This window comes from Lacerta agilis, chromosome 2, assembly GCF_009819535.1.
Source record: "Lacerta agilis isolate rLacAgi1 chromosome 2, rLacAgi1.pri, whole genome shotgun sequence".
In the NCBI taxonomy this organism is placed as follows: Eukaryota; Metazoa; Chordata; class Lepidosauria; order Squamata; family Lacertidae; genus Lacerta; species Lacerta agilis.
The window spans coordinates 32,523,698-32,538,769 of record NC_046313.1 but is presented as its reverse complement, the minus strand read 5'-3'; the positions used below and the strand labels follow the sequence as shown (position 1 = coordinate 32,538,769).

The 15,072-nt window shown below is 42.3% G+C and overlaps 1 protein-coding gene across 4 annotated transcripts in view; it reads left to right on the top strand.

Moving 5' to 3' along the window:
• RNF157 (ring finger protein 157) overlaps positions 1-13,423 on the top strand; it is a 65,668-nt gene extending 52,245 nt beyond the window's left edge. For 2 of the 4 annotated variants that reach the window (XM_033139394.1, XM_033139395.1), the window contains exons 17-19: positions 572-620; positions 4,040-4,150; positions 12,910-13,423. In XM_033139394.1, the coding sequence (XP_032995285.1) occupies positions 572-620; positions 4,040-4,150; positions 12,910-13,040 (291 nt within the window). In that variant the 3' untranslated portion in view covers positions 13,041-13,423. Of the gene's footprint in view, positions 1-571; positions 621-4,039; positions 4,151-10,440; positions 10,482-12,909 lie in introns of all 4 variants that reach the window. The other 2 variants (XM_033139396.1, XM_033139397.1) reach the window with 2 other exon arrangements.
• The last annotated feature ends 1,649 nt before the right edge of the window (positions 13,424-15,072 follow it).

Here is a 15,072-nt window from a genome sequence, read left to right as displayed (position 1 = left end):
GGAGGTTGGATAGTTACAGTGGAATGGTCTTGGGCGTGAGGTGCACATTTTAATTCTTATTTATTTATTATTATTACTTTGTCAAAATAAAAAAAAATAAAGTTATAAAAAGTGCGGGGGGGGGAGGAAATACTCTGGATCGGTGAGGGAACAGGTTCTTCTGGCTAATCTGAGTCTTCGTGGATTGCTGTTACCTAAGCATATTCTCTATGTTGCTATTCCTTGCTGCCCAGCCAAAGCAGCTGCTCAGCCAGAGGCTCCCTGTGAAACCTAGTGCGCCCATATGACTGGGACTCCAGTTCTAGAAACAAGCAAACTAAACTTCATATCCATGGCTTTCTGATCGGTCAAAGCACCACCGCACTAGGTTTCACAGGGAGCCTCTGGCTGAGTTCATTTGATCAAGCCAATTTCAGGTTTCTTCTGTGGAGAAAATACATAGGAGAATGCTTCTCTTGACACCCTTTTAAGGAGGGAACCAAGCTCTGATAACTGAGCTTTTGTGTCTTCCTCTGTGTATTGCAAGTGTCCTTCTCTTTTAACATTCACACCTTGTCATCTTTTGTGGCAGGGGAATGACGTCATGGAGGAAGAGGCTGGCTCCCCCACACAAGAAGATGGTAACAGAGAACAGTCCATTACTCCTTTCCCCATTTTTTTTTGCTCTGTTTCATCACATCCAGCTGGCAGTGTTCATAGTAGCGGATAAGGAAAAGCAAGGCTGAGCGGGGGTGGGACTTCTGGACAAGCTCAGCCTTGTTTATCTTGTAGTAGCAGATGGATGGTCTAAAGAGTTTGGAGGTGTTGTGGGGGGGGGTTGTAATATAAAGCTACTTGATGGCTTTTCCTGTATATTGTGGTTTTTTTTTATGCCAAAACACGAGGTCTAGTTTTTGCAAAGTAGTGTAAAACAGCTTTCAGGAGTTTCAGTAATACCGCTCACAAGTGAAATTATTAAAAATGTTGCAAGGTAGAGACATAAATGAAAAGTCTTCAATTTCAAAATGCCAGGGTCTCTTACTAAAGCAATAGCAATTCCAAACACTTCTCTGGAAAATGGAGCGGGGAGGGAGGGATGAAGCAGAGAGCAATCTTCAGATAGCAGTGGATGTTCTGGTGCAAAATTGCAAAACTGAGGGGGGAAATCTTCACGGTTGCAGCTAATTACCTACTAGGTTCAGTCTTTAGCTACTTAGAGGGCTATTGACACCAGAACTTTGCAGCAAAGCATAGGTCAATGCAAATCATCACATTTTGGGAGCTAGGTCATGGGCCACTGACATAGGGACCATGATGGAAAACTGCTCCCCCAAAAGTAAGGGATCTGTGACACTCCCATAACCCCAGATGACGACACACCTCTTTGGTACTTTAGGAAGATGCAGAGACAAGCTCTCACTGTGGCTTCCTCTTCTTCCTTGGTGTGTTTGGCTGATTAGAAATCAACCCGCTTTGTAAAACTTCATAATAAGCATTGTGAGTTTCCATACACAATCCTCCCCAAGTAAAATAGCTTTTAGTTGACTCATGGACTTTCCTTGTGAACCCTGAGCATCTCATTTTTAAAAGGCAAGTTTCAGTGCTCCTGGTCAGCAGCAAGGAGACAAGCTCGGAAATACCGTAACCGCATGCTTAATAATTGGAAGGTTAAAACAAAACTTAAACCCACATGCGTGTTATGATTCTGGAAGTTGACATCCACAAAGCATATTTATAGATCACTTTCGGTGGAACATGCCAATTAGCCTCGGGCTTCTGCCTCCTGGTATGCTTGCTGAATGTTTCATGCTGCTGTGTTTTTGCTAACATTTGAGGGTTAACATAAAAGCTGCAGCAGGAGTTGGGCCAAGTTTACCAATAACTGGAGCAAATTGTAACTCAGTTAAACTCTGTGGCATGCCACTGGTTCTGGGTGATGGGGAGGGTGACAGATCGTGTGATCTTTTTCTCTTTCGTGCGCAACACTTCTCACACCCTCAGTAAGCACCAGCAAGGCAGATAATCCATTCTTAAATAGCAGTATAATGGCAGTGTTCACCGAAACCTGGTGGCTTTTCCGTGGGTCAGCAGGTGCCATTCCCTTTTCCCCCTCCCATGGCTGGGGCTTCTGCTTTAGTGCCAGCTGCGCTTCTGGGATTTCAGTGGGGTTGCATGCTTGCCTCATGCACCAGTCATGCAGCACAATACTTCAACACATGCCCAGCAGCCCACTCCATAAACCAGCCATGCCGGAGTACTTGACTGTGCGTCAGTTTTGCTTCTTAGCATGTCAACCAAAGTGGCTTTGAGGGATCCTGTCACCATAAATAACTTACTTTATTTTGAAGCTTGAAATAGCAGAAGGCCTTCTAAATAGCACTCTTATTTAGACGTTCAGGAATGCTCTTCCGGTGTTCTTAGGACTTGCGAGTTTTTGCACACTTGCGCATCCAACCAGCAGGGAGTCCAGAGTAGGATGGATAGTCTGTGTGGTTGATTAAGTAAAGAACCACCCACATTATTTTGTGGAATACTTTTCTTTCAGGGCTTCAGAGAGTTGTCACAGAAATATTTTTTAAAGCTTAGTCTTCTGCTCCAGCCCCCAAAACCACTTGTCCAGAAAACAATTGAAAAGATTTCCTCCTGCAAGGTCTTTTGCTTTTATAAAAAACCTAATGGCTAAATTTCTATTAACTTTTCCAGAGTTAATATATGGAAGTCCTGTAAATTTCTTCCTTTACCACATATATATGTCTGTCCTTTTTTAAAAGCAAAACAAAACAAAAATGAAATAGTACCCACACAGTCTAAATTTAATCTGGAATATTGCAAGGAAAAATAATGAATAAGCCTAAGGGCTTTTGTAGGGTAGGGAGAGGGGTATAGCCAGATCTTGTTAAAACAGATGCCATTGTTGGTTAGGTTGGGGCATTTTCAGAAGTAATGCATCACTCAGTGTCCTTGAGAACTTCAGATAAAATAAGATGCCCCCATTTAAACAGACATTTGACTCAGTTTAGCCTTCTCATTCAACTGTTAAAAATGAAAACTCACCACAATAATTATGTGTGAGCACCTCTTAGAATATTACTGGAGAAACGTGAAAAAGGTAGCCTAAGGCAATCACAGTTTTTGCTTTCCAACATTAACCTGTGTCAAAGCAAAAAAAATCTATGCTACAGACTTTTCTGTATCTGTTTTATACCAGTGCAAGGCATCATTCAAGGAATCCCAGGAACTGTCATTCTTGTGAAGGGGCTAAGAATTCTGTTAGAAATCCCTAGCACCCACTCAACAGAACAGGAAACGGGAACTCATTGAGCTCCAGGTGACATTGTTGAACTCCAACTCCCATCAGCCCCAGCCAGCATGGCCAGTGATCTGGGACCATGGGAGATGGAGTCCAGGAACATCGGGAGGGCGTCAAGTTCCCCACCCCTGTCACAAAGAACTACCATTCCCAGAGCTACCAGAAGAGAGGGATATGTCCAACGGTGCTTATTTGTTATACAAAATTAATAGTGCTTTCTTTGTGCAACCAACTGGGGTTCCTGTTGTGTTGCGTTTGCTGAGGAGGTAACAAGTTGGGGGAACGTTTTGGTTTTTGAAACATTCATATAGCTTTCTCCACAAGGCTTCAGACACCAGCCTGAGACCTGCAAAAGCATGAGCTGGTGATGGCCTTCTCTGCTGCTCATTTAGCTATCCCCCTGCTGCTCTGTAATCTTCCTTTCTGTGCCTGCTTATGTATTGCCTTTGCAGAAAAGGTTAAATATCCTCCTATGCCTGTACCCTTCCTCACTGGCAATATTTTTTTTCCTTGGAAACCAGGATAGAAGTGGAAGTGGTTGAGGAAACCTGCCAAGATGGCTTAATGCAGATGCATCCCAGTCAAATGCCTTATTGTCCACTCTCTATGCCCCCCCATGGGCTGCCGTTGAGGTTTTCTTCCCCAACTCCTGATACAAACTGTTTGTGCCTTCCGATATTTTAAGGAGAAAGAATACGTATGTCAAAGCGCAGCCCCATCCCCTCTCTAACTACATTAACTCCCTTACAGGCCAAAGGACAGGCGCATACCTAGGTATGGAGTGTGACAATAACAATGACATTGGCAACGCAAGCGTGAAAGCACTGGACAATAAGCTGTGCTCTGAGGCCTGCTTACCTGGTGAGTGGCAGTCTGCTGAACATGAACTTTTGTGGGTGTGTGGAGGTGGGAGGGGAGCCTCTTACATACCCCACCCCACCCCACCCTGTCACCTGTCGCCAGCAGCCAGAACGTAACACTTGCATGTACATATAGCTATACCCCACGTTGAAACAGGCAAAAATAAAGGTGCTCAGCTATGGCATCTTCCAGATATTTTAAACCATGCCCACTTACCTTTCCTGACCAGCCCTGCATCGCACTACAATATAGAGATCATTTTTAGGTTTCCTAACTTAAGGCAAGTTTTTAATATGGCTTTCTCCACTGACCCCTGGGAACCAAAACTCCCTGAGGGTGTGGAAACATCTTTGTTGGAGTTCCTAGCCCATAAGACATGGGAGCCACATTTAATACAGCGTGTAGTGTGGTGCCCACTCTTACTGGATATTTTCATCCCCTTCTTTCTCTTTCTGTATTCTACTCTCTCCACCTTCGCATTTCCCCCCTCATCTTTAAAACTTTTTGAAGCGGGGGGGGGGCGGTTTGGAAATGTCAGCACTGCTGGTGCAGCCCACGTTTGGTTGGGTTGTAACCCACCTGGGTGTCCTCATCCACCTGTTGAGGACCAGTGCCCAAGCTCCTTCAGCCATGGCAGTGAAAGCCTTTTAAAGCGTGCAGTTTAGATACATTCACATACACCTGGCTAAGAAATAGGGTTAAGTTTTAAAGTTGAGCCCAAGATTCAGCGTGCAGCGTTATTCCTGACAAGATTAATAGTGGCGGGATAAATTGTCAGCTCCTAGATAGGCTTATAGAAGTCAAAGCGTTGGTTAGATCTGTTGGGTACGGAAGGAACCACACTTGTTCCATGCTATCTAATTTAGTGACTCCATGGAAAAGATGCCCTATTGGGGGCCTTCTTCCTGCACTAAAATAAGATCCAGCCATCGCCCCCAATCTCATTCTATTTCTAACCAATACGTAAAAGTCCTTCAGATTTAATTATTTTCTTTACACATAGCTAGCCTGGTTAGTGACATAATGAAAAAGCATGTTAGAGACATGCTTAAAAATTCCATGGCTTAGCCCTGGTATCACATTCCCCACCTTACTTTTTGTTACTAACCCCGGGTATGTCTTGTGTGTCTCTTTGCTGTTTCATTGATCTTTTTGCCCCACTGGGTTTCATCAGTGTGAAAGTTCATGTTCACTCTACGCCAGCAAATTTCTTGTTTTCCTTTTCTTAGCCCATGCTTCCACCCTTTCCATTTCTCCGGGTTGCTGAAATGGCTGTAAATTTTACTGACTGACCTTTAGGGGTCTGGACAAAACTGAACAGGGGGGAATAGAATCATGCATTAAAGTTGAGCAAATTGGCCTTGCCTGGTCCAGGATTAATGAAAATTAAAGATTTGTTGGTTTTTATTTCCAATGGTTGGAAACCATGGGCACAATTCTGTGCCGGTCCATTGAAATATAAGGGACTTGTGCACCTCTGCCCTTGATGGATTGCATTCATGTGTCCCAGCCAGAGAGGACTTGGAACACTTACCTAGTGTGTGCTTTAATTTCTGTTTATTTTAATAGGATTTAAAGTGTTCCAAACCTCTTCTGGCTTATGCCCCAAATCTTTAAAATGCAGGTGCATCAGACCCGTCCTCCCATGTCAGTAAATTTGTTGTCATTTGTAACACCACAGCAACCCATCCCTTGCTTATTTTGCCTTTCGCTAAAGCTTTCAAGGCTGTAAACTTGAGATACCTGAAAGAATCTTTCTTGGTTGGTCTAATTCACTGCTTCGGAGAGGGACAGCTTTCTTACATAGCTGCTAGCAAGCTAGCTCTCTTCCTCTGTTGTGCTGTCCCTCTGTGTAATTTATTTCACTTGGGAAATTCTGCAGTTAATCCAAGCTTTGCTCTGCAAAAGCATATGTGCCCGCAGATAAGAGACCCTCCAACAATAGTGGCAAATGCCATCCTTCTTCTGGGGCAGGAATTGTTTGAACACAGCCACATGCAAGGTCATTTATAGTTACGAGGTTAAAATATTGCACCATATTATGTCCTTGCAGTGTTGGTACCTTCAAGCGATCATGGCTCTGTGTATAAGCCCAGACCCGAGCAAAATCTTAACCGAATGCCTTGCTAAGTACAATTTAGGGCGTTTCCATAACCCTTCAAATTGTGATCTTTTAAACTGGGAAATCCTGCTTCAGTCAAGCAAGCTATTGGAGGGCAGTAAAATAAATCACTGGAACATTTTTTCCAGGGGTCTTAAAAATGGCTATTGGGCAGTGAGGAAACAGAGACTGACACACACATCTTATTCAATAAAGTCACCAGTATGGATGTAATGAATGTCCTTGACTTTCATGAAAACTGCATACCTGGTGTAGTGGATAAGTGTTCCAAATATAGCATCAGGTATCAGAACAGTGGTTGTAGTTCTATCAGAAAAACAAGAAGTGGGGAGGAGGAATGACATGTTGCACAACATATTTCACAGTTGAGCTATTTAAAGTGAAATAGCAGGCTTGTCAATGAGTTTTTGAATAAGGAATAATATAGAACAATAGCTTAATATACTGTGCAATATGGTGCAAACTGGTTAAAAAAAGGCTGGCTTTGTAATGCATCTCTGTGCTTTTAAAGTGAACAACAGTGTGCATTAATGATAGCATGTGAACTATCATGCAAAATATTACTTTTAGCAAATCTTCCTCTTCCTGCCCCCCAAAACTCCATCATTGCAGATAAATCTCCCTAACACTTGATGTCAGGTTTTTGTTTGTTTGTTTGTTTTACTTTTAGGAAAGCAAAACTTTCTCATATTTAAAGGCATATACTATGGCGGTAGTTAATGAGTTTGCTACTGACCAACTTAATGTAGCAGTGTCTCTTATTCTTCCTGTCTCTTATTTCATCACATAACTGCAGCAGTAGGAGAGCATTATGAGATATTTCTCTAAATGTATTGTAGCGGAACTTACTCCCTAGCATACATGGTTGTACATAAGCTTCCAAACCCAGAACCTTGGCTAAATTCAAGAATTGCATTGAATGAAAGATCACATCTTTATCACATCCCAGCTGTTATCTGCATAGACATAGGAAGTATTCCCTAGCGTTGCCTGCAGTGCTTACTGAACTGTAGGAGTGGAAGCTGGGCATCAGGAGACCTGTGGAATAAATTACTATACAGTCACCAGAGGTGTCATCACCTCCTCTGGTTTGCATACCCTTTGCTGCTTGCAGGAATCTTTTGCAGATCCCCCACCCTTCGCTCTATGTAACAGACGAAGCCAAGTCCTCTTTTTTTCCTAGCTGCAGCGTGTTATTGTGCAAACCCATGCTTTGCTTTGCAGCCAGTCAGGAAGCAGTATGTACCTGCTTCTGTGGTGCACAAGCTATACTGTATATGTAAAGCAGAATGGGGAATGAGACTTCTTGAGTTGCCTATTTGCAGATGCTGTGCCCTTGAGCTTTTTGCCATATGGCTGGAGTAATGCTGTGCCTGGCTGATCTAACGGCAGGGGTGCATTTCTGAAGTTGTCCTCTTGTTTCCCTCACACTCCATTTCCTTCACCCCAAAGTTCAAACTCCTTAAAAAAAACAACCCAAAAACTAAGCACTTCTAGGCACTCCACTTCTTTTTATTTGAGGAGGGCAATCCCACCCCAGCTCAGTCTCTTTGTTTTAAGGACTTTTAGTCTCTGGGTTCTCTTCCCCTTTTTAAAGAGTGAATAGGTACAAAGGTAAGTACAGGAGATGAAAAAACAAAGTAGTGATGTTGAATATGCGATAGTTGGCTTAGGGCTTGTTTGCACTGGGTTTTAATGTGGGTTTGCAGCTGTTTGTGTTCCCAATTGATTTGCGTATAGTGCACATGACATGACATTGCCCTCACACAACACCAGTCCTGATGCTTTTCCCTTATAAATTTGGCTTATTCGATACGGGAATACATCCAGTAAGTTGGGGGAAAGTGGGTTCCAAGCCACTCAACTTGGGGCCACAGACAATTTGTTTCTGTGTTGTCACTTTCTGCTACTCCCCTTCCTATGCGCACTACTTCTTTAGTGCTTTCATTTCTCTTCTGACCTTGCTTGTAACCATTTCTGGTGAGATTTTTGTTAATTTTGTCGTATTTGCACAAAACCAGAAAACTTCACAAGCAAACTGCATTAAAAATCCCTACACCAGATTTATTGGGCAACAATCTGAAAAGTGTGTGTTTGAAAATTTACAATTGCCTTCATTTCTTTTCTAGCATGCCAATGAAGGTGTGTTCAGGAACTTAGCCATCTATGTATATATGTATTCTTTAGATCACTCAAGATTTGCACAAACCAAAAAACTGCCCAAGCAAATTTACTATTGTTTGACTAAGTACTTTTGCACATTTCTTGGGTGGGGAACACACACACACACACACACACACACACACACACACACATATAAATGAGGTGGACACACAGCTCTGTCGGCACTTAATTGGCATAATAGAACCAACAAATTTGGAAGGCAGGGACAAACGCAAAAGGGAATACCTACTGATATGTTTAATAGCCAGATGTAGTGGCCCAGCTGTGGGGCTAAATAATTCTCAAATGTTAATAAAAACAACATAAGAGATGCATAACAGAATAAAGATCACTTCTTTCAGGTGTACATGCCAAAGAGCAAAATAAAGAAATGCTGTCAAATACTGTTGTATGTTTCCCTTCTAAATATCCACCAAGATCATGTATATATGGGAGATGGAAGGCAGCAAACCAGTCCATGCATGTGTTATTTGTTATTCAAAATCTCTGCATGTTTTGTGTTCCCCAAGTAGGAAAATAAAAGTGGTACAAACAGGGCCTTTAAGTAAATTGGCACAACTGGGCAAGTGGTAATTCACTCAAACAGCTTGATGAGCATGGCTGGCTGGCAATGATCACGTTGGCCCATCTCAAGAGATTGTGCTGCAGCTATCACAGGGCCAAATAGTGTTCCTTTGGCACCAAGTAATAGGTAAATGTTTATAGTTTGTTGTGTGTCTCCAGCTACTCATTTTGCTCTGCTGAGATAGTCTCCCAGCTACAAGCGGAATACTCAGGGGGAATTGTTTATTGAGCTCTTAACATGGACACCCCTGAGCCATTGTTATCAGGGTATATGCACATCTGTTGTATTCTAGAAGCTACACAACTGTGCTTTCCAGTTATGACCAGACACACACACTTCAGCTGTTGCTTCTTTCTGTGTTAAAACATAATGCTTATCGAAACTGCCCTATGTTTAAACATGAAGGCCCAAGAATGTGGGGCACAGGATAGCTTACGCTTCTTTTTAGGTTCGTGCAAAAGTCAAAATGTAGCGACCTTAAATTTTGGATGGCAACACTTTGGTCTTGCAATTTGTTTTCCCAACATTAATGTAAGCTGCTTTGGGAATCCCTTCTGAACATAGGGATTTTACTACTAAATGAATAATGCTGGGGTCTCATGGAAGGTTAAGAGTAGGTCTTCTGTGCATCAACCGTACCACCTAACATTTAGCCCAGAGAAAAGTTAGCTCGGCCCATTCAAAACGCTATTTCCCATGTCTGCCTTTGGGGGCTATGTCTGATGGATTGTGCCCCCACCCCGCAATCTGCTGCCAATTCTGTGCTATAGAATGTATAACAGTGTTACATTGTGACATCATTGGCCATGCAAGAGGCAGGGAATCTCTGTGGAATTGTTGGCTCTCCTCTTAGCATGCTTTACACAGGTTTAATGGCCTAGCTTGCCACCAAACTGTGGTCTGGACCAACAATATGTATGATGGATGTGAGCTGTTTTACAGGGGTAGAGCTCAAATTGAGTTGGGCTGCAAGGATTAGCTTGCTGCAGCACCCTTCTAGAGCACCCACCCAGCCCTCTCTTGAACATTCATTAATCAAGGGCCCTTGCTTCCCATCTCATCTGCTTTAGAAATGTTTGTGGAATAAAACAGCCTTTGGGTTGAACCTATGCTCTGTCCCATGCTTCTTGTAGACACCTTGGGTTGGGTTCCATCCCTTTGTGATAGGCTACTCACAGTAACCAAGACATGCTTGGAAATGGCCACTGACTTGGAACACGATTCCTAACAGTGCTGAAGCACACAGGCTTCTATGTGAAATCTCCTAGATTGGCATTAGGGATTACAATGTAGAAGATAGTTTTTGTTTTGTCCCTTTTTGTGCTCTCTCTCTTTCTCTCTCCGTTGCATGCATTTGCATTTGTGTTGTCTGTCCTTTCTCTTGTTCACCATTTGCTTCTGGTCTTTCCTACTAAACAGCTGCAGTTCCGGAATCCTGCCCCATAAGCATTGAGGAATAGGTATGAGATTTGCAAAGTCCTCTGCTGCTCACTTCGTCTGAATAAACCTAGATTTCATTTTGCAGTATAATTTTTCTCTCTAAGGCTTTGTTTGATCAACACAGTCCCCACCACCTACACACTTTGCCTCTTGCGCATGAAATATTGGCAGGGGCAAGTGATTCTTGTCACTTCTTGTACCGAAACACAACTGCAGAATGGGCTTTCTTAACTCATTGGTGCAAATGACTTTTAAAAGCCAAGCTACAAAATCTGAGGCTGCAATCCTACACATGCTTATGTAGAAGTAATTGCCATTGAACCCAGTGAAACTGACTTTTGAGGAGACATGCACAAGATTACACTGTAAGGCAAACCGTTTGCATCTATTCATGACCAGTAGAACTGTGCCCGGGTGCATTTTTCTGTTTCTAGCCATGTACCGGTTACCATGCTTGTGAGATGGGTGTGTCTATACCCAGGCTATTTCATGTTCAGGAACTAAGTCCACAAATGTTACAAAGGGTGTAGTGGGATGGATTTTAGTTCACATGTACTGGGGCAATTATTACCCACCACAACTCTTGACTCTCTCTTGCTGTAGGATAGGATGCTAAAAAATACAGGTCCCAGTACCAATCCTTGGGGGGTTCCACCTTCTACATCCCTCCATCCCTGCTCTCTACTTCCTGTTTCTTGATCCACAACAGGACCTCTCTAATTCCGTGACTGCTGAGCTTACTCAGGAACTTTTGGTGAGGTAGCTTGTCTAAAGCTTCTTGAAAGTTCAAGTGCACAATATCAACTAGATTCTCTCTCTGTTATATCTGTCTATTAATCTGTCTGACTACAGAAATATATTCACTGTTTTTGTCTTGGGCACTCGGCCATTTTGATTAGCAAATGCCCATAAAATGTTTCCTTCGCAAGAGTGCAAAAAGACTAATGCTGCTGAATTGACTAAATTTGACTATTCAAAAGGTTGCTGTAAACAATGGACTTTCGTTCCTTGTGCTATCACATCACAATTAACTTTACATTTCAGCAAGGGCCCATTCCCGAATGAAGGGGGAGTTCTCATATTTCAAAGATTAAGTCCAGGAGGGAGGGAGATAACCGTTGCTGGATATTTGGTTTCTATATAATAGTTGCACTTTCTCTCTACACAGCAATGATTTCCTAATGAAATCCCTGCAAAGTATATGAGATTTAGAGCTGTTTTGCAGGAGTTAATTGCCTCATTTAGCATATAACTATGCTGTAGGCTGGCAAGTGGTTTTCATTTTCATTTTATTTTTTGTTTAGTACAAATATAATGCCTTGGGGTCAAATTAAAGCACATGAAAGATGTACTTAGTTGCTTCCTGTAGTAAATGAAAATCCCAGCTTATAACTTATGGCATTTCTTGGCTGTAGGCTCCATAGATGCCAAATAATTAAAATGTCTACTTTTTATTCACTGCATCAAAGATTGAGAATATAAATAGCTGTGCTGTGCCCAGGGCAGCTATTTTCATGCTTGGGCTATAGCTAAACTAAGATAAGTTAAGAGTTTTAGGGAATGATGTACAGCACTCTGTTAAAATGGTCCTGTTATGTTATCAACTTCCTGAATCTGTCCGTCTTCTGCGATTACAGAACACTAGCATGGGCCAATAGGGATGTTCTTACTGAATGGAAGATATCCAAATGTTCCTAGAAAGAAGAGCCTCATGGGCAATTCCTTTTACTAAATCCAGCAACCATTTCAAGATCTTCTCACAGAGTGTGAGGCTGCTAAATTTAGGAAGGGACCTAAGATACTTCCAGACACCATCTGCCTGTTTCTTATATGGAAGACATTTGTAGGCATGCTTTGTGTACTTTCAGAAACTTTCATTTTGTTTGAATCAACAGCAGCAGCAGCTTCCATACTCACACTTGTATGGGTAACCTGTCAAACCTACAGTGAAGATACTATAAACAGCTATTTATGTTGGCTGGCTTGTCCAATTTTTCATGATCACCTGGAGGAGCTAAGAGCATGATAAGTTTCCTTTTCTTTAAATGGATGGTTAAAGTGGTAGAAGAAATTATGACAAACCTTCATTACTATATTTTAAGTGCAGGCAAAAAAAGGTAAATACATTTTGAAAATAAAATAAAATAAAAATTAGTTTTACCAAACTTCAGATATACCTTGTAACAAATGTCATGGTTATAGAATGAACCCAGGGCTCAATGAGGACCTAAAATGAGTTCTGAAAAAAATGCCACCCCTAGTTATTGGCCGTTATTAGGAACCAGTCTTCCAGTACTCTTGCCAGAGTCTGTAGGCCACTACATCTATTACTTGCCTAAATTTTAAAGCACAAACCTTGTTTTTCCTTTATTTGGCACTGGTATTCTGCTTCCTATTATCCCACTAAGCTCTCGCCAATAGTATTATCCATTACTTTTATTCTCGTAGGTATCCAGGCGTCAGCTGACAATCTTCTGAATCACAGCCAGACCCTGAGGCGCCACTTTTCTGCCAGCAGCATCAACCTGGAGTACGATGAAGATATGCAATGCATGCTGGGACTTCTGTGTCCTCGATGATGCTGCATTGTGTGGAGAGAAAAATCACAGCACTGAACATGTTTCCCTAAAACACTTAAAGCAGCAAAGCTGCGGGCATTACCCCTGTCAAACCCTGCAGATGATGTGACATTGTTTTAAACACCACAAATGGTAGCCAAGAATCCACATTGCCCTTGTAATCATTCTATGTTAAAACGAACACACAGTAGGACTGGCTGAATGGCTTGAGTTGGGTTCAAATGATGGTTGCCTCCATAAACTTTGATGCTTTGTCTCCTATTATCATCTTGTCAACTCAGCATTCCCTGTTCTCTGCTGATCTTTGTCTTTATGGTGTAACCGAATAATTGTTTGGTGATTGCCATAACACCCGTTTCCCTCTTTAAAAAAATCAAGGAATTAATGCTGCTTCACTTATTTATAATTCTTAACAGGTGCATGTAGAATATGTACCTGTAAAAATGGAATGTACGCAGAGGACAAATTCATACTTGCAAACTAATGCATTGGCACAGCTCCCTATCACATCCACGCAGTGTGGAAGACATGTATTTAATGCCACCTAATACATGCAGCAGACCTGATAGCAGAAGAAATGAGATAAATAGTTCCTTCACCCATTCTACACTCACCCTGAAGTCTTTTGAACTGCCCAGATAATGATTCCAGGTCACAACTAAGCAATCAATATGGGGGATTATTCTTCAAGATCTGGGCTGAATTCTATGCTGCATAAAAGTGGCAAGATCTAGTACAAAGGGCCCCCCTTTAAATATGGAACATTTAGCAGCTGTATCTTAGAATTGGGGAGAGAAATAGTAAGCAGACAGCCAGTCAAACGAGAAAATGACAAAAGAGATTCATTGTGTGAAAATACAACACCGCCCTGGTGGCTGTTTTGTGCTAATTTTGGATCCCATCAGAAGATGACAGAACAGGTGAAGTTAGGCATGTGGTCTTGTGGTTGGGAAAAGTTTAACTGGCACAAAGAGGAGCGTTAGTAAGTGCACTTGTAAAGTGATATTATTAAGGCAGACTGTCCCTTAAACTTCATGCATGGCATTACTTAAAAGTGCAGTCTTCCCCCTATGTGATAAAGGCCTTTTAAATGCATCATTAGCTATGCATTTGTTCACTGTTGATGGTCTTGGTTTCCTTGGTGATGAGTGTATGCAAGTCCTGCTGAAGCCAGCAGTTCCCCAGTCATTTTAACAAGCTGTCCCTCCCAGCAGTCAAATTTGGTCTTTGGTTGGGACCCACCTGTTGAGTCAAATTCTCATCCTTCCTTGTGCTGCATTGTCAAGCCTCCCCCTACTGTGCACAGGCTAGTTGCCAGCAGTCTGGTGAATCACCAACACAGTCATTTTAGAACCTGCTGTTTGAGAATATTTGCACTAAAACCATTGGAAGTTTTGCTGTTCTTGAATTGAGGGTGATTTCTAGTACGCACTGGCAAAAAAAAAAAGTGAACATAAAGTGGCATTTGAGCAATTGCAACTGTGGAGGAATGAAGTGGGGATGAGTGAAGCCTCCTCTTAGTCAGGTAAGGTTAGATTGGTGGTGGGTTTTTTGAGCTGGGCTTGACTACTCTCGCCTCCTACCACTTCCATTCCTTTAGCTCTTTCCTACTGTAGAACAAAATTAATGGTGTAGCACAAAGATGGCTTCCCAAGTCTTTCTAGCCAGACTCCTTTGATCCTCCAGAAGGAGGAGAGCAGGTCACATCTTTAGCTTTGTGTTAACTGGCCCCCATCATCTAAGACAAAGACTTTGTCTCAGGCCTTCCTGTCGCATCTTCCTGTGTATGGTTGAGCAAGAAAACAATCATGTTGCATTGTCTTCACCCACAACACACCCCAGCTGGTCAGTCAGGTTTTTCTGTATAATCTGTTTACAAGAGACAAAGGGGTCAATGTACACACCTTCCTTCCACTGTGAAATGCTTGTCATGTGACTCTGGCCTTTACTGTAATTGACTGGTGGTCATGACAAAACTCTACAACTGGAGACCTTGGATACAGCCTTTAACCTGCCAATTACCACACGAAGC